Here is a 19,856-nt window from a genome sequence, read left to right on the forward strand (position 1 = left end):
ATATTTATGGAGATTATTTAAAATCTCAAGAAAATAAAGTAAGAAACATTTACTTCCAATCAGGTTGGGGTGACAGAAACTAGATTTATCCCGTCACAAACTGAGATAAAATATATGAAACACTGGATATCAGGCACCCACAAAGATTAATCACAAGAGATGGGACATAAATGAATTGACCCCTAGGGTTGCCCCAGCTCACTGCCTTAAGGGGGTTCCCAGCCGGCGCCGCGGCTCACTAGGCTAATCCTCCACCTAGCGGCGCCGGCACACCGGGTTCTAGTCCCAGTCAGAGCGCCGGATTCTGTCCCAGTTGCCCCTCTTCCAGGCCAGCTCTCTGCTGTGGCCAGGGAGTGCAGTGGAGGATGGCCCAGGTGCTTGGGCCCTGCACCCCATGGGAGCCCAGGAAAAGCACCTGGCTCCTGGCTCCTGCCATCGGATCAGCGCGGTGCGCTGGCCGCAGTGCCCCGGCCGTGGCGGCCTTTGGAGGGTGAACCAATGGCAAAGGAAGACCTTTCTCTCTGTCTCTCTCTCTCACTGTCCACTCTGCCTGTCAAAAAAAAAAAGGGGGGGGGCGGGGTTCCCGGGCTGCAGTGCTGGGAGAGAGAACCTAGCGGACTCCAGCAGTCGCCCTGTGTCAAGGAATCAGGACAGAGTCCTAGGAGGACCAAGCAGCTTGACGTTCCTTAGACAAAAGCAGAATCCCAGGCATTTGCAAATGGTCACGGCCAAAAACTATCGGAATGGTTTAGAGAATCATGCCTGGCACTGACACCTAGCCAGGAACGGTGCCTGTTCCCACCAGCCAGACTGGAAAAACTCACCATTTACAGAGCATGGAGCAAAATTCTCAGGAAAGTTTTGCATCCATACTGGGAAATAATTAGCCCTAGACTAAGCAGTACTCTGGCCTCACTAGAATCATAGATGGAAGACCTGAAAGGATCAGACTGTTTCCAAGAGACTTAACTTCCAGGACAAACCTCAAGAATATCCACAGAATGAAACAGTATCGAGCCACCAACAAGGAAAATTCACATTATCTGGCATCAAAACAAAAGTCACCAGACAATGAAATGAAGCTGGAAAATATAATTCACAATGAGAAGAATAATGAACCAAAAGAAACTGACCAAAGCTAAGCAGACAAAAACAGTAAGACAATCATTAAACCAGTATTGTTTATTTTCCAAAAAGTTAAATAAAGGCATGTGAGATTAAAAAAAATGACATAAATCCGACTTCCAGAAATGAAAACCACACTGAATTCAAAGTGTATGAATGGTAGATTAGGCTGGTTAATTAACGGCAGGTCACCGGCAGAAGAAAAGGAAAGAAAAAGCCTCAGGGTCCTGGGAGGCCACTCAGGCACCCTGCCATCTGGAGACATGGAGGCTGAAGGATGAGAGGAGAATGTGAGGTTATTTATTTATTTATTTTTACTAAATCATGGCTAAAATTTTCCCAAATTTTTTTTTGCAAAGATTCAAGGAACTTAGTGAACCATAAGCATTAGAGACATGAGGAAAATTACAGCGAGGCACATAATAATCACATTACTCAAAACCAACTGAGAAAATCATAAATGCAGCCACAGGGGAAAGTACGTATAAAGACGCAAAGGTGCAGACAACAGACTTCCTATTGGGAACAACAGAAGCCGGAGGACATAGAGCTCCCAGTTACTGGAAGAGAAAATTGTCAACCTTGAGTTCTATAGCCACGGAAAATATCTTTCAAAAATGAAGGCAAAAGTCAAAGTTTTCTTGACATGCGAAAGCTGAAGGAATTCTTTATAATCACATCACTATACAAACTACAAAGAACATCTTTCAGGTAAGAGAAAATGATGTCAAGGAAATCTGGGTTTTGGCAGAGGAATAGAGAGAGTGCTAGAGGGGCCCATATGGGTGCTGGTTCAAGTCCTGGCTGTTGTGGCCATTTGGAGAGTGAGCCAGTGGATGGAGGATCACTTGCTGTGTCTCTCCCTCTCTCTGTAGTTCTGCCTTTTCAATAAATTTGTAAATCTTAAAAATAAATAAATAAGTCTTTTCAATGACTGCTTAACAAAAGTATTAACATTTTATTATGGAGTTTATAAATGTATAAAATGGATGAGATAAATGCTAGAAGCAGAAAACTGTAAGTAAAGCACTATAAAGTTCTTATATGCGAAGTCATTTAACATTGCTTGAAGGTAGTTTGTAATAAGTTAAAGATGTATAATGTAAACTCCTAAGTAACTACTGCAAATTAAAGAAAAAAATTTATGAACTGAGGACACAGCAATAGAAACTATGCAAGATTCACTGAGAGAATAAAGAATTTAAAAATTTGAGCCTTGGTGAACTGTGGGATAATTTTAAGTGGCCAAAACCCCCAAGCAATTGAAGTCTCTGAAAGAGACAGACTACAGCTGGTGGTCAGGGGAAAAAAAATGTGTAGAAATAATGGCCAAGTGGACAGTGCTGTGGTGCAGTGGGTTAAGATGTGGTCTGCATTACTAACATCCCACGTGGGCACCGGTTTCAGTCCTGGCTGCTCCAGTTCTGATCCAGCTCCCTGCTAATGCTCTTGGGAAAGCAGTGGAGGATGCTGCACCCACATGGGAGGCTCAGAAGAAGCTCCTGGCTCCTGGCTCCTGGCTTCAGGCTGGCCTAGTTCCAGCTCTTTAGAGAGTGAACAAGTGGATGGGAGATTCTCTCTCTGTAACTCAGCCTTTCAAATAAGTAAATAAATACATAAACCTTTTTTAAAATGGCCACATTTTTTATAAATTTGATGAAAAGCATAGCCCCACAGATCTAAGGAGCTCAATAAAACCCAACACAAAGTGAAGAAGTCACATCAGGGCACATCATAATCAAATTTCTCAAAATCAGTGATAGAGGGAAAATCTTAGAAGTAGCCAGAGGGTGAAAGAAAGGACACATTACGTGAAGACCAAAAAAATGACAGTGGGTTTCTCATTAGAAAAAATATATAAGCTGAAAAACAATATAGCAATTTTATAAAGTACTGGGAAGCAAATCTGTCAACCTAAAATCTTTACTCACCAAAAATATATTTCAAAAAAGGAGGACAAAATAAAGAATTTTCCAATAAACAAAAGCTGTAAGAGTCCATTCCCAGCAGATTCATGCTACAAGAAAGTTTGAGGAAGTCCTTCAAGTAGAACAATGATACACCCGAGAAAACTGTATTTACTCAGAAAAATGAAGAGCACCAGAAACAATAAATTTATAGGGAAATATATAGACTTTTAAAATTCTTTAAATCTGAATTCAAGGTAATAAACTGTTTAAGGCAAAAATAAGAACCATATATTGTGAGGTTTAGAAGTAAAATACATGTCAACGGTACCACAAAGACCCAGAGGGGATGGATGGAAGCACATTGTTGTAAGGTTCTTGTTATACATATGAGACAATACAATCACTTGATAATGTTAACAATATGCATTATAATCCTAAATCAAGTACTAAAATAACGTTACAAAGAGCAGTATCTGGGGCTGGCACCATGAGGTAGCAGGTAAAAGCTGCCACCTGTGGTGCCGGCATCCCATATAGGCGCAGGTTTGAGTCCCAGCTGCTCCACTTCCAATCCAGCTCCCTGTTAATGCGTCTGGGAAAGCAGAGGAAGATGGTCCAAGTGCTTGGGGCCCTGTACCCATGTGGGAGACCTGGAAGAAGCTCCTGGCTCCTGGCTTCGTATCAGCCCATTTCTGGCCATTGCAGCCACTGGGGTAGTGAACCGGGGGATGGAAGACCTCTCTCTCTCTCTCTCCCTCTCTCCCTCTCTCCCTCTCCCTTTCCCCCTTTCCCTCTCTCTCTCTCTCTCCCTGCCTCTCCTTCTCTGTAACTATTAAGGCAACAAATGAGGTAAGATGAAATCATCAGAAATAGCTACAATGGAGGAAGAAGGACAAAGAACAGATCGAATAGATACCAAGAAGAGATACCTATAAACATAACTGTATCAATGCTCAGATTGTCAGAATGAATAAAAAAGCAAGACCCATTTATATGCTGCCTACAAGAAATGCAACTTAAATATAAAGATACATATGAATTAGAACAATGGAAAGATACTAGCTAACACTAATCAAGAAAAGGATTGCTATTTTAGCATCAAAATAGATTTCAGAGCAAAGAACATTACCAGGGATAACAACACAGAATACATTAATCAAAAGGACATAATAAGGCCGGCGCCATGGCTCGGTAGGCTAATCCTCCGCCTTGCAGCGCCAGCACACACACCGGGTTCTAGTCCCGGTCGGGGTGCTGGATTCTGTCCTGGTTGCCCCTCTTCCAGGCCAGCTCTCTGCTGTGGCCAGGGAGTGCAGTGGAGGATGGCCCAAGTCCTTGGGCCCTGCACCCGCATGGGAGACCAGGAGAAGTACCTGGCTCCTCCTTCGGATCAGCGCTGTGCGCCGGCCGCAGCACACCGTCCATGGCGGCCATTGGAGGGTGAACCAACGGCAAAGGAAGACCTTTCTCTCTGTCTCTCTCTCTCTCTCACTGTCCACTCTGCCTGTCAAAAAAAATAAATAAATAAAAATAAAAAAGGACATAATAATCCTACATATTTATGTCCCTAATAATAGAGCTTTAAAATATACGAAACTGACAGTACTAAAAGTGAAAACAGAAAAATCAGCAATTTTGTACGTAGATTTTTAATATCCCCTTTAGATGTTGAAATAAATGTTTAGGAAATCAGCAAGGATTTGAACAACACTGTCTACCAACTTGACCTAATTTTTGTTCAACAACTGCAGAATACACATTCTTATCAAGTGCATGTGGGAGATTTACCAAAAATAGACCATAGTCTCTGTCATCATAAATTAATTTCTTTTAAGTATTTATTTATTTTCATCTACTTGAAAGAGGGAGAGAGAATTCTTCCATCTGCTAATTCACTCTCCAAATGCCTGCCATAGCCAAGGCTGGGCCAGGCAGAAGCCAAGAGCCTGAAACTCCATCCAGGTCTCCCACGAGGGTGGCAGGGTTCCAAGCACTTGAGCCATCATCTGTTGCTTTCCAGGATGCATTAACAGGAAGCTGGATTGGAAGCGGAGTAGCCTGAACTGGAACTGGCCCTCCAATATGCGATGTGGCGTCCCTAGCAGCAGTTTAAATCGCTACGCCACAGTGTCTGCCTGTCACAATAAATTTAAAAGAATTCAAACCATTCCAAGGATATTCTCCAATCAAAGTAAAATTTTATTATAAATGAATAAGAGAATGATCTCTAGAAAACCCCCAATATTTTGAAACTAAAAGCACAATTCTACTGAATCAAAAGTAAATACAAAAGAAAATCAGAATTTTGAAGGAAATAAAAATGAAAGCATAACATATCAGAATTTGTGGGCTGCTGCTGCATGAGAAATTAGTAGCACTAAAACCTACATTAGAAAATAAAGGTCTCAAATTAGTCATATGACCGCAGTGGGTCAGATCTCTTAAACCCTGCAACAGGAGAAACTCTAAACACGTTAAATAGGGTTACACAGTCAGACTTTCTGTGTCAGACTTTCCTGTTTGGAAACAGCCAGAGCCCTTCCCCATCTCGGTTAGGGACATGAAGCCCAACGGCCTTAGAAATGCGGGGAAGGAATAACTTTACAAACAGTGCAGTCAGCTCACAGAACTTGCTGCCATTAGGGTGCTGTTCATGTACTTCCGGCAGCTTCACAACTTAATAGGTCAAATTGACTGTACCTCATTGCTAAACACCCAGATGAAACATGAAAAAGAAACCACACAGTATAAATTGCAACTTCTGGAAAAGTTCCCGCTTTATTATTCCAAATTTTTCCCATGTAAAATAAATGTCCAATAGTTCCTAGCATGTAGGAAGATAATGTTTGTTAAAGTCACAATGAAACTTTATTGGGGTAGCACTGTGGTGTAGTGGGGAAAGCCACCACCTGCAGTGCCAGCATCCCATAAGGGCACTGGTTCGGGTCCCGGCTGCTCTACTTCCTATCCCGCTCCCTGCTAATTCACCTGGGAAACTAGCAGAAGATGGCCCAAGTCATTGGACTGCACCCACGTGGGAGACCTGGATGAGGCTCCTGGCTCCTGGCTTCAGCCTGGCTCAGCCTTGGCTGTTGCAGCCATTTGGGAATAAACCAGCAGATAGAAAATCAGTCTCAATCTCTCTCTCTCTCTCTCTCTCTCTGCATGTGTGTGTGTGTGTGTGTGTGTGTGTGTGTGTCTCATGCTCTGTAACTCTGACTTTGAAATAAGTAAATAAGTGCAACTTTATTCATGGAAGCTTGGCGATATAAATGGCACAAGTTGAGATAAAGTTTAATTTCCAAAGCTGTTAGGTTGGATAAAGTAAGATCAGTTATGGCCATGTTGTAACTTTACAGGAAGCCTCATTTCCACTGGAGGCTGAGGAGGCCCACCTTGGTAAGGGGTATCATTGGTGGTCCTTGTCCATACGGCGGCATAGCACCAGGAAGATTAACCTGGCGTGCTTCAATGATGACCATCACACTGAGCATGAGGTGACACTGGTGGTCTCATTTCCTCGTTGCTGTGAATGCCTGGTTGTGTTAGCATTATACCTCCTTTTGGTCCAACTTGTGGATTCCTGATGGGAGCCTGTCCTGATTGAGAAAGATTATGTTCATTTCTAGGTACCTGTGCCCTTCCCTCTTCTAGTGATATATACTTGTCTGGACAGATCAGCTTACTGGTTGGATTGGTTATCCTAAGTGTAGCAGGCTTACTTGTTGTTGAAGCTGCTGGTGTAGCTGCAGTATCCTTGTTGTACAGTGATTGAAGCTGTAGACTGTGTAAGCAGGGAATGTAGGTTTTGGGAGTTCTGTAGTTGGTGCAGGGGTACTATTTAAGGGCTTGAAATCTGTGCCAGCAGGTCCTTGGACCTTTTATTTTTTTAAAAGGATAATAGGGATATTACAAAATCTTTATGCAAAATTGGTTCTTCTTAATTGATCTATAAATCAAAATGTAATGCTGGGGCCAGTGCTGTGGTACAGCAGGTTCAAGCCCCAGCTGCAGCACTGGTGTCTCCTATGGGCGCTGGTTCAAGTCCCGGCTGCTCCACTTCCCATCCAGCTCTCTGCTGATATGCCTGGGAAAGCAGTAGAAGATGGCCCAAGTCCTTGGGCCCCTGCACCCCCATGGGAGACCTGGAAGAAGCTCCTGGCTCCTGGCTTCAGATCGGCTCAGCTCTGGCCATTGCTATCATTTGGGACTGAACCAGCGGGTGGAAGACCTTCCTCTCTCTGTCTCTACCTCTCTCTTTGACTCTCTCTTTCAAATAAATAAAATAAATCTTTTTTTAAAAAATGTAATGCTATTAAAGTTTCAGCAAGATTTTTGAAAAAAAATTACTTTAAAAAAAAGATTTATTTATTTACTTGAGAGGTATAGTTACTGACAGAGAGAGGGAGAGACAGAGTGAGAGATCTTTCGTCCTCTGGCTCACTCCCCAAATGGCCACAATAGCAGGAGCTGGGGCGATCTGAAGCCAGGAGCCAGGAGCTTCTTCCGGGTCTCCCACATGGGTGCAGGAGCCCAAGGACTTGGGCCAACTTCCACTGCTTTCCCAGGCCATCAGCTGGATCAGAAGTCGAGCAGCTAGGACTCGAACCAGCGCCCATGTGGGATGCTGGCACTGTAGGCAGAGGCTTAACCTACTACGCCAGAGCACTAGTCCCCATTATTCTAAAATTTAATAGAAGAATAAAAGTTCCCAAATAGATAAATCACTCTGATGATGAAAAGCAAAGGAAAAATTGCCCTACAATTAGTTGTGAAGACATACTGCAAAGGCATGGTTTCCAACAGGGGATAGTTGCACGGGAGCAGGCAAATGGACCTGTAGTACAGAATATAGAACTAGAACATGTTTCTAGAACATTCATTATCAGAACTTGATGTGTGATCTTTTGAAAAATGCTCCCAACACCTGCCAAGGAAAGCAAGTATTGTTTAATAAGTTGTGCTGAAAAAACTGATTCACTATGTGGAGAAAAGTAAATCAAAATCTTTACCTTATTTCGTATACAATAAGGACCCCAGTTGGGTTAAAGAAATAAATATTAAATGAATAAATATTAAAGGTAAAAAATCATACAGGTAATAGAAGGAAATTTCAGAGAATATATATATATATTTTTTGACAGGCACAGTGATTAGTGAGAGAGAGAGACAGAGAGAAAGGTCTTCCTTTGCCGTTGGTTCACCCTCCAATGGCTGCTGCAGCTGGCGCACTGTGGCCGGCGCATTGCGCTGATCCGAAGCCAGGAGCCGGTACTTCTTCTCCTGGTCTCCCATGGGGTGCAGGGCCCAAGCACCTGGGCCATCCTCCACTGCACTCCCAGGCCACAGCAGAGAGCTGGCCTGGAAGAGGGGCAACCGGGACAGAATCCGGAACCCCAAACGGGACTAGAACCTGGTGTGCCAGCGCCGCAAGGCGGAGGATTAGCCTAGTGAGCCGCGGTACCAGCTGAGAATATTTTTGTAAAATTTAAGTTGATGGGGAATTCTTTCCTAGAGAAGACTCCTCTATTCAAAAACCAACCATTAAGGAAAGGATGTGTGGATTTGAGCACTTCAAAGTTAAAGATTTATGTTTAACAGAAGATTGAATATCAGTCAGTCAAATGACTAGTTATCAGACAGTGTGCGGATTGATAGAGAAGACATTTGCAATGCCAAAAGCTGACAAGGTATTAACAGCTGACAAGGTATTAACACCTGGATCTTGCACTGTTCAACTTGGCAGTTGCTAGCCAACCATTGCTAGTTACAGTAAACTAAAATTAAGTAAAATTTTAAAAATGCAGTTCATCAGTTGCACATTTGAAGTGCTCAATAGCCACAGATGGCCCGTGGCTACCATATGGGACAGCACAAGGATAGAGCATTTCCATACCACATACTGAGAAGCAGTGCTCTGAAATACACATGGAAGTTTTGCAAAACAAGAAAAATAGATGGGGAACTTCTTAGAAAAATGGGCAAATAACATAACAAAGGCACATCCAAAGAGTAAGCATGTGAAGAGAAGCTGAATTTCAGTAGTAAGGCACTTTCTACTCATCTGGTTGATTAAAATTTCAAAGTTGTAATATCAAATGTTGGTGAACTTGAAAGAAATGTAACCATGAAACTTTGAGGGGCTGAGGACTGCTGTAGCTGTCTGGTCATCAACCTGATGTTAGTGCAATTCAGTGTGTATAGAGGAGTACAAAAGTCTTCAAAAATTCTGTGGAGAATGCAGATTATGAGAAAACAATGCATAGGTTTCCAAATTTTTGCACCAAAATAAATTTTTTTTAAATGTCATTTTCCATGAAATTTTTGAAGTCCCCTCATGTATTTGTGACACTGAAACCCCTTTATGTATATACTCTGCTTGGAAAGTAGTGTGTTACAGCAATGAGAAACAGCCCACTAAATTGAATTTACAGCATAAATTTTAAATCAGCGAAAACCAGAGTTGAGGTATCTTTCAGGAAATAGATAATTTCAAAATCAGAAATGCCAAGAGATGCAAATGAAAGGAAGCATTGGAAAAATTAGAGTTTCAGTTCATTCGTCCAATGACAAGATCCTAAAAGCACAATGCTATTGATGTAACTTCAAACACACTACAGAGCACCACAGAATTTTTAAGATTCATGAATGATGCAAGGACGCACACCAGGCACAGCAGACTCAGAGGTGCAGGCAAACAGGAGTGGCACTCAGAGACGGGCAAAACACGGCCAGTGCACGGCGGCGTTCGTGTGGCCTGGGGACGATGGCGTGGGTTTAAAAGGATTATCTGCCCTCGTGGAGACAGAAAGGGAAAGGTTTTGACTAGAAGAAGCATGGTGCTTAGAGGGAAAATAAACCAAAGGTCAGCCGTATGGAAGCAACTTGGAGGGCGGCTCCTTTTCTCTTCCTTCCCTTATCTAAAGTCGCATTCTGGCTGCAGAGGAGAAAATGAAAGAGGAAATGAGATATATTGCAATTAGATTCCTCAAAAATGGAAATTTAATAATATTTGCTCTCAAGGGAATGAAAGCACAGTGCAGGCTGAGCCTGGCATTTATCTAAATTTCATTTCACTTGAGGTAAAGTAGTAAGAGACAGCATGATTTATACTATACCAGGAAAATGTGAGAATGACTTTTACTAGTGATATTCTGCCAAGAAACAAGGCAAGGATGAGACAAAAAAGACATTTAAGGTTCAGAATTCCCCATCACCTATAGAAGGAGATCATTCACCATCTTTCCAAACTCAATTTCCATTCCACTTCTAGTTATGGGGCTCAGCTTCACCCAAACAAACTGACCCCGTCGGAGTTCTACCAACAGACCTTGAGACTCCCTGACCACCTGCCCGGGCCAGCTCGATGAATACTCTTCTCCGGTGACCCTTTCATTATCTCTCCTGCCTGAGTGAATATTCCCACTTAGGAACTATACCATCCATTGCCTGAAAATTATTTTACTTTAATGTTTTGAAGATATTCCATTGTCTTCCAGATTCCATTGCTTCTTCTAGAAGTCAGCTATGAATTTATGGTTTAATATCTGTAATCGGTTTTTCAAAATCCTCAATGATTGACTCTTCAAATACTGCCTCTGTCCCACTTCCACTCTCCTCTCTGGAACTCCTTTCTGTAACTTCTTTGTCTCTTACTTTCACTTTCGTGTTCTCTCTCTTCACTTCTCAACACTTTAGTCTGGATATTCTCTTCTGATTCTCTGACCTATGGAAGTTTATTAATTCTCCTCAGCTGTCTATTCTGTTGTCACACCCATCCACCAAGTTGCTAATTTTGATAGCTGTATTTACAGTTCTAGGTTTCATGTGTGCGTGTGTGTATATATATAATTTCCCTGCCAAATGCTCAATCTCATCTCGCAACACAACAAGCATAATTATTGTAAGGTCGGAGTCTTCTAACTTTCTTCTCCAGGTCCCCTGTGAGGCTGTTGATTTCTGTTGGTTGTAGTTTATGTGGCTCCGTTCTCATGTACGTCTGGTTAGTTTCCTTTTTTTCAGGTGAAATCCACTTAACAAAAACATAGCCATTAAAGTGCACAACTGAGTGGCATTTAATACTTTCACAGTGTTGTGCAATCATTACCTCTATTTAGTTCCAAAATATTTTCATCACCCCGGAAGAAAACTGTACCTGGTAACCAGTCACTTTCTAGCCCCTTCCCATGGCCCCAGGCAAACACCGATTTTCATTCTGGCTTCATATTTGAAACGAGTCTCTTGTAGGCAGCATGTAATTGGGCCTTGCTTTGCTTCAGTCCTCTTCTCTGGATGCTTGCTTGAAAACTCTTGAGCAATAAATTGGGGAAATCGTTTGTTTCTGTTATCCTGAACGTTGCTGTCCTTTGTTGCCTAATGTCCAGTATCTTGAAAATCATGGTTTCATATATTTTGTCCTATTTTCTTTATTTGGTTATTCTAGATGAGAGGGAAAATGTGGTCTCTGTTACTGTGCCTTGGCTAAGAACAGAAGTCTGCTGCCCTTTTAAAATGCAATTAACTGCTTTAGTTTAGCAGTTAAAATCGTTACATTCAATTTTCATTTTAGCTTTTTTTTTTTTTTTTTTGGCAGCATGGTGGCATTGTATCACATTGTAATGAAGATGTTAACCATCCTGAAATATTTCCCGGTAGTTTGTATTGTACAAAATATGCCCACTCTTTCCAAGTTTTAACATCCTTCATGTGTCACCAGCAAAATCCAGTTGTTGTTTCTCCCCAGTGCTTATGAAATGCCAACGATGTCCTTAGCTGTCAGGTGCACTGGGTCTCTCCACGTGTGGGCTCATCACATCCAGCCCACCACTACCACCAAGTGTCCATGAATCCAGCATTGTTCACTTTTAGGTGTTTGTAGATTTGTAAAAACCATCTCCACTTACGTGAATACATTTCTGAGTTACCTTCTCCTTTCTCTAATTTATTTATTTATTTTTGTTTTGCCCTCAGCCTGTAGGGCTTCTAATAGTCTAGGGGCTAATTTTGGCCCAGACTCCCTTGGGGTGGGACTTTGAGACCCACTGGTGTTGCAGTGTGTGTGTGTGTGTGTGTGTGTGTGTGTGTGAGAGAGAGAGAGAGAGAGAGAGACCGACCCCGGGCCATCAGTCATCTTGTCAGAGGCAGAGACCTGCTCCAGCCACCCCCAGCTCCCAGACTGAATTGACATCACCTTGACTTTAGCTATAACCAAGGAGCTTTTAAACAAAAAGTGGGTTTTTGTCAAGCTCCAACCTCACCCATCATAGAAACACCCTCTCTGTTATTGCCCCATCTCTCCCGGCTCTTTCTCAGCCAATCTTGGAAGAACTGTCCGCACTTGTTCTCACCTGGCCCGATGGCAATCTGGCTTCCACGCCCCACCCCCTGGCCTCCTGAGCGTCTCTCGCCAGCTCCTGTGAACGCCCTTCAGGTCTCGCTGGTGCTTGCACTGGCAGCATCCTACGCTACAGACCCAGCCCCTTGCCTCCCCTGGTTCTCTGCCACTCCGCTGCTCTTACCAGGACCTCCTGCTGTTCCCTCCCTGCATGGCTGATGCTGCTGAACTGTGCCCTGATGGAGGGCTGGGGAAGAGACTTGGTGTTCCAGGCCTTGGAGTAGCCCCTGAGAGGCTTGCTGGGGAGGACACATAAGTCACCTGGAAGAGAATGGGGACACTGAGGGTACGCCTGTCGCTTCTAGGTGTGGCACCGAAACACTGACGAGTCCATAGTGCTGGTATATCCAGACTACGGGACCTGTAAAATATGCAAGGTGAGAGCTTCCCACAGATAAATCATTTTCCCATCTGACATTTTCTGCCTGTACAGAGCAATCTATCAGACCGGGACGCTGAATAAGACTCTGTCTCAAATTGCTGAGGGGAGTGTGACTTTGTTAAACCTGTCGAAACTGCTCTCTGTGGGAAAAGAGCCGCTCACACGTGCTCAGTGCAGTTTGTTTGCACTTGTATGTGTGATTCACACAAGTCAGGGAGGGCAGTAGCCTTCCATGGTTGTGGGTCCAAGCAGCAGGACCTGTTAACCACAGACTGTCCCATTGCCAGTCTCAGCCCGGACACTCCCCTCCCCACACTCCTCGGCTGAGCTTGAAGCTGCCGGAACCAGGAAGTCTTCCCCTGCCCTTTGCCGCCGCTTAGGTGTGAACATCTGGGTGTTCACGCCTTATTTTGCCATAACTCAGGGGACTCCCGACAAAGCCCTCTTTCTTCAGCTGATCTGGAGGCTTTTCGAGGGTAGGGCTGGCCCCTGCAGGCATCCAGCAAAGCACGCCATGGCCCTGGGTGCTGGGAGAGTATTTGGAAAGTGAGGGGGTGGAGGAGTGAGTTTCTGCAGGCGGGCAGGGGTCCCTGCGAAGGGATAGCACTGGCAGGACTGTGGCCACTCACGCCAACGTCAGCGTGTGTGTGTGTGTGTGTGTGTGAGAGAGAGAGAGAGAGAGAGAGAGAGTGCACTGGGCTGTTACCCTGCAGCATTGCAGTCACCCAACTCTCCTGCTAATCTATTTCTCCTCCCTTGGAGCTGAGCTTCCTGGCAGCTTCGTTCCTCCTCGGGTGCTTTTGAGAGGTTGTTTTTGTTTGTTTGTTTGTTTTTTGGCATCCCCCAGTCTCTGGAGTTCTTTCCAGGTGGTCCCTCCAGACATCATCCTCGCAGCCCTTGGTGTCTCATAGAGCTTCCTGCACTTTCCCAGATAGAATATAAAAATGCTGACTTTCTCACTGAAGTGACCCAAGCCTGGTCCTTGGGCAAGGAATCTTCCCACACTCCTGTTGCCCACGCCGACGGCCACCCAGAGGGCGTCTGCTTCCTCCCTCCACATCACAGCTGGGGCCAGTACCCAGCAACTTTCTTGGAAATCCCTGCTCCTCCGCAGCCTTTTCTGAGTCTGTGGAGCCGCCTCTCGAGAATCGCAGCTCAGTTGCAGAAGGCCTCCTTTGTCAGGCAGTCCGGAGCACTGCCGGAGAATGAGCCCCTGCCCAGCGCTCTGCCAAAATCAAGCCAAGCGCGCGCCACTTGATTCTCCAGCCCGAGGGGATGCACGAGGAAGTGGACTGCTTCACGGCTGCCAATTTTCCAAAGCAGGAAGACAGCAAAACGCTAGAAGACAGAAAAGTCCTAGAGGGGAATGAGCAAGCTGATCAACTTAATGCATCGGTGAAGGGTTGGCCCTCCCCTCGGGCCCAGAAAGGCTGCTCCCTAGATTTTGCTTCAGAATACAAATGACCGCATCTGTGTACACCAGGTGGCTTGTCACAGCAACCAGTGTGCTGACCTCCAGTCCATATTAATACCTTGAAAGCCACCTTGAGCAGAGGTGGTAAGGAGGCCTCTGGCTTGGCAGGTGTACCCCGTGTGTCTGGGCCTGACAGTCTGGGTGGTAAGGCCTCCGTGCCCATCAGTCGGCTCAGTCTGGGGGATTTGGGGGAAAGGACTGTTTACTGAGGTATTTCTGCGGCTGGGCTGAGGCTGGCAGTGCCAGAGGAGACACAAAGAGAGGAGGAAGCCCTCTCCCAGAATAAAGAATTATTCTTCCCAATAACCCTGGTCTGGCTGTGGCTGCATACTCCGTCTCTTCTTTCCTGACAGCTGCCACCCTGGGCTGGGACGGGAATGTGTTCAGGAGAGGAAAAGAGGCCTGGGGACCAGGAAGCTCCAGGGAAGAGACAGCTGAGACCAGGAGAGAGGTTGAGTAGAAGAGCTTAGGGTTCCTGGGCCCGAGCAGCCTGGGCCTTGTGTTTAAGAACAAGCCCCAGATAAGGGAGAGAAGCCTGAAAGAAAACACCAATTGCTAAAAGGGAAGGGGGCAAGGAGAAGCCTGGGGGGTGGGGTGGGGGGGAGGTGGTCACAGGGTGGGAGGGAACAGAGCAGGCTGCAAGGGAGGAGAGAGGCAGAACAGAAAGTGGTAAAGTGGGAGGTGAATTCAAAAGGGATCTTCCGGAAATTAAAGAAGATTGAAGAGAACTCAGAATCTGCCCAGTGTTTGGGGGGGCAGAGCCTTGGCTCTTTACCACTCCCCCCCAACAGATCTAGTGTGCTACTTCCTGTATTCCCATAATCCTCCTGGGTCACTGGTGTGGTTTGATTGACTGATTTCCCCGTGTGTGGTCTATGCCCCCTGCCTCATGCAGATGCGTCATGGCTCTTGCTGCCAGGTGCATATCCCCTCTCGAGTCTCCCCTCCCCACTCCAACCTCTCCCAGGGACACCCCCAACTCATTATGTGCCCAGGACTCCTTGAACCCCTAGGATGGCCTCCAAAGGTGGCCCCACAAGCTTGTGGGGGGTTTAGTTGTGTCTTTCACCTGGACACCCCTGTGTGGTGCCCTGGCCCTCAAAGAAGGCTGTTTATGTCGGGCAGAAAGGGTGGGATGTGTTGCCTTAGTGGTCATAAAGGCGACAGCCAGCACTCCTCTAACAACAGGTTAACAAGGGAAGAGCTTCACAAGTTCTCTGTGAAACGGGAGCCTTCAGAAACGAAGACCCAAAGACCTAGGGAAACTACTTTATGCTTAGAGTCAGTGATGAATGGACGGCCAGGTCACATGTGATTAGACAGAAGGGTATGACCCATGAACAGGCTGAGGGGAGGGAAGGGCCGGCCAGGCCTGTCTGTCCAGATTCTTCTTGCCCTCTCTGTGTAACATTCCTCTCTTCCAGGTGTGGGCCAGGATCCCTCTGGAATGGGCATCTTCGAGAGACGTCGCAGAAGGGAGAGAGGACTTTCCTGGGCTTGCGGGAGGAAAAGGGGTTCTGGTTCCCGTGGTCTGGTGTCTGCAGCAGAGTGGGCGAGAGTCAGGTAAACACTTTGCTTCTGAGGGCTTCCATTATCCTTTAGTTCAAAGTCCTCAGCGTGTCAGTGTCACTTTGTGGGGTAACGCTTTTTGAGCCCAACACTTAGGTGTTGACAGTTTGTCATCTCTCCCAAAACGAAAGTGAGGGGTAGTCTGCAGGAAGCCAGTGCTGAAAAATCAAGTTGACAATCCCGTTCCCTTTGCGCCCTCTTCTGGAGAACAGGAGAAAGAGCAGCACTGCCCGTGTTTTGCTACCTTGGAGGATGAGTGAGATTTAGCTTTGTCCTTGCCGCCTCCTCCTCTAAATATCCTTATAATGACCATATTATGCTTTGTAAATATTTCTCACAAATGGCCCAGGCCATTTTTATAATTATATTTTCTTTCTGGTAATATCCTTCTGTGGTTTTGCTCCTGGGAAATCATGACATTGTCTGATTTTTTGCTTAGGCTTCTAGGTACTTACCAAAATTACTGCCTACATTCTCTGCTGAAGATGTAAGGCCCTCTGACTATTGTTAAACAAATCTAAATTCTCAAACAATTACAATTTTAAATATTATTGAAGCTGTTCTTGGTGCTACTGGTCAAATTGAGACTGTGCACCTTCCCATTTACGACATAGCTGTCATCCTGGGAACACACACTTGCTTGCCTTTCATTCTTTTAGTGAACAGATGTTCTGAATTTTAATGTCAGATTTATCAGGCTGTCTATTTGTGGTTAAAAGTGTTAATATCCTATTCTAAACATGTCCCCTCTTCCAATATTCTGAAGATACTGACCTACATTTTATTCCTTACTTTTTTAAAAAAAGGTTTGAAAGACAGAATGACACAGAGTGATATCTTCCATCGGATGGTTCACTCCCCACAAATGGCCACAGTAGCCTGGGGTAGGTCAGGCTGAAGCCAGGAGCCATGAACTCCATCTGGGTCTCCCACGTGACTGATTGGCCATCTTCTGCTGCCTTCCCAGGCATATTTGTAGGAGGCTGGATTGGAAGCGGAGCAGCCAGAACTCCACTAGCTCTCTGATATAGGATGCCAGCATTGCAAGTGGTGGCTTAACCCCCTATGCCACAACACCGGCCTAGAAATCCTTAATTGTTTTGCTTTTCATAATTAGGTCTATGATGTATATGGAAATTACTTTTGTGTATGGTGTGGGGGGCAGGGGTCAAATTTTATTTATTTATTTTTTATATATGGATACTTAATTGATCTAGCATCATTTGTTGAAAAGACCATCTTCCCATCTTCTACCATTCTGCAGCGCTAATTGTGTCACATTTCAAGAATCCAGGTTTCTGTGAATCTATCCCTGGAGCTGTAATCTCTTTCATTGATTGATCTGCTTACTTATCTTTACATTGATACCACACTATTTTAGTTAAGCAACTTTTAGATTTATTTATTTTTTGGTATTTATTTGAGAGGCAGAGTTACAGAGAGGGAGAGATCTTCCATCTGCTGGCTCACTCCCCAAATGGCCAGCTGAAGCCAGGAGCCCAGAGCTGCTTCTGGGCCTCCCGTATGGGTGCACAAGACCCCAAGCACTTGGCTCATCTTCTGTGGGTGCACAAGACCCCAAGCACTTGGGTCAGCTTCCACTGCTTTCCCAGGTGCAGCGGCTTAACCCGCTAGGCCACAATGCTAGCCCCAGTTAAGCAACTTTTAAATAACACATTATAGATTATAGAACAAGTCTTATCACTCTATTCTCTTTCAAGAGTGTCTTTAACATTTCCATACAAATGTTAATACCAGTTTTTTAGTTTCCACAAAAAAGTGTTGCCATTGATTTCTCAACAATGTTGCAGTGGATTCGTTTCTGAGAGGAGCAGCGTGGTGGGGGCAAGAGGCGTGGAGTCACCACACAGACCCCGGGAGTCGGGAGTCGGGTGAAAGTAGGCTTGAGGTGAGCAGCCCGCAGACTCGTTTATTACAGTTGGAACAACATCTTATATAGCCAAGACCAGCCAATCTGGTCAAGGGGTGGTCTATGCCCCAACCAATCACAGCCTGTTGCCAGGCAGGCTCCATTGCCAGGTGGGTTTCAAAGCCATTCCTGAGTAACTGACACTCACTTGCCAGTGGCCACCTTGGCATGGCCTTCTCATTCCACCACAAAAAAGTATATTAATTTTTATTGCATTAACTCTACAGAACTATCATTTTTACATCCAGTTATCCAGTCCATGAACTTGGAATATCTCTCATTCATTTAGTTCTTCTTTACCGTCTTCCAAAAATTATCCCCCTCCACCGCCTGAAGAATCTTCTCTAAAAAATATTTATTTTATTTGGATTTTAAAAATTGTGATGATGGGGCCAGTGCTGTGGCTTAGTGGGTAAAGCTGCCACCTACAGTGCCAGCATCCCATATGGGTGCTGGTTCAAGTCCCGGCCATCCCACTCCTGATCCAGCTCTCCCCTATGGCCTGGGAAAGTAGTACAAGATAGCCCAAGTCACTGGCTGTTGGTAATCAGCTTAACCTTCATCCCCAAAACTTAGGAGATGGGGCTGAAAATCCCATCATTCTGATCGTGCCTTGGCCTTTCTGGTAATCAAACCCCACCCTAAAGCTACCTAAGAGCTACCAGCCATGGGTCAACTCATTAGTGTATTAAAAAGACACTGTGATCATTCTAAGGATTTTAGGAGTTGTCTGCCAGGAAATAGGGACAGACACCAAATACATATTTCACAATATCAGAATGCCTCTTCCTCTTCTCTGTCCTTGTTTTCTGTAGCTCTTACCATTTGGATAGATCACTTGAACCAGTCTTCTGATTTTTGCCCTCTTTTTGTGCTTTCTGGAGAACTTTATTGTTTTCCCAATTCTTTAATTGAATTTCCTGTATCCGTTGTGGTTTTAGTTTTCAAATGATTACTTTTCTGGATTTCTCAGTAGAGCTTCCATGAAACAAGAACAGGAAGCAATGCCCTCCTTTACTCTCTGAGGACATTAAGTATTTTTTTAATAAAATATCTTCTGCTTTTCACTTTGTCTAAGTTCCCCTAGTCGTCTTTGTGTGCTTATTTGAGCCTCTTGTCTTTAAAATCAATACGTTTCCCTAAATGCCTACTGACAGGCTTCAGTGAAGAGTGCATTAGAAGCTCTGCGGAGGTGGAGGGTGTTGATTGGCGGGATTCCCAGTGAGTTCTTCATCCTGTGTCGTATTGCTGGACAACACTGGACTGACTTCTGGCGAGGACAGCTTGTCTTGCTTCTGTCCTGATCAGTGTAAGAATATGCAATGCAGAGTTGTAAAAATTAAATAAGATGATTAGTGGAAGAAATTGCCACAGTGCCTGATACTGAACAAGAATCCAGTAAACATATATGCAAATATTATACACATATGTAACCATATATTATACATATATTTCTATCTACAACCTCTGTGTGTGTGTATTTATTAACTTCAGCTCACTTCTCAAAACTCCCGACTTGCTAGCACTTATGGATCACCTCCGACCTTGATAAAACTGTTTTAGCCTCTTGCAATTTTCTGAATACTCTTTCCTATGACTAAGCATAAGCTATGGAGCCCTTGTATCCACATTGTTCTTGCTGTTTTCATCCATTTCTTCGCCACTGTTTGCCTTAGAGGAACAGGTGATATTTCTATTTCTTATTTCAGTTGAAAATATCTGTATGAAAAGGAAAGAATATTTTTCTAAGAAGGAAGTTCCTACATAAGGTCATTTCTGCTAAGAGCCATAGTGAAGACATTATGGTTCCAGGTTGGAAACACCTTTGAAGGCAGATTAGAATGAAATCAGAGGAAACCATCTCATAGGAAACACCATTGTATAACTGCTATGCACGTGATAGAATTTTTAGCCCAATATCAGTCTTTAGTCTATACCAGAGAATCTACACAGGAAAGAAACCCCACACAAGAGAGTGGATGGGGAAGAAAAGCCTTCAGAGTACAGAACTCACAGGTCAGTGAGCCACAGTGGCAAGAAACAAGGGTGGGCGAAGGTGGAAAAGCCTTTTG

General features: G+C 44.6%; 1 protein-coding gene across 4 annotated transcripts in view; it reads left to right on the forward strand.

The window, feature by feature from the left end:
• The window catches only part of LOC100351413 (INO80 complex subunit C), a 121,090-nt gene that overhangs the window by 87,532 nt on the left and 13,702 nt on the right, over nt 1-19,856 (forward strand). For all 4 annotated transcript variants that reach the window (XM_070050282.1, XM_070050284.1, XM_070050285.1 and 1 more), the window contains one exon: nt 15,710-15,848. In XM_070050282.1, coding sequence (XP_069906383.1) covers nt 15,710-15,848 — 139 coding nt within the window. The remainder of the gene's footprint in view (nt 1-15,709; nt 15,849-19,856) is intronic.

The sequence above is a fragment of the Oryctolagus cuniculus genome, chromosome 10, assembly GCF_964237555.1.
Source record: "Oryctolagus cuniculus chromosome 10, mOryCun1.1, whole genome shotgun sequence".
Taxonomy (NCBI): domain Eukaryota; kingdom Metazoa; phylum Chordata; class Mammalia; order Lagomorpha; family Leporidae; genus Oryctolagus; species Oryctolagus cuniculus.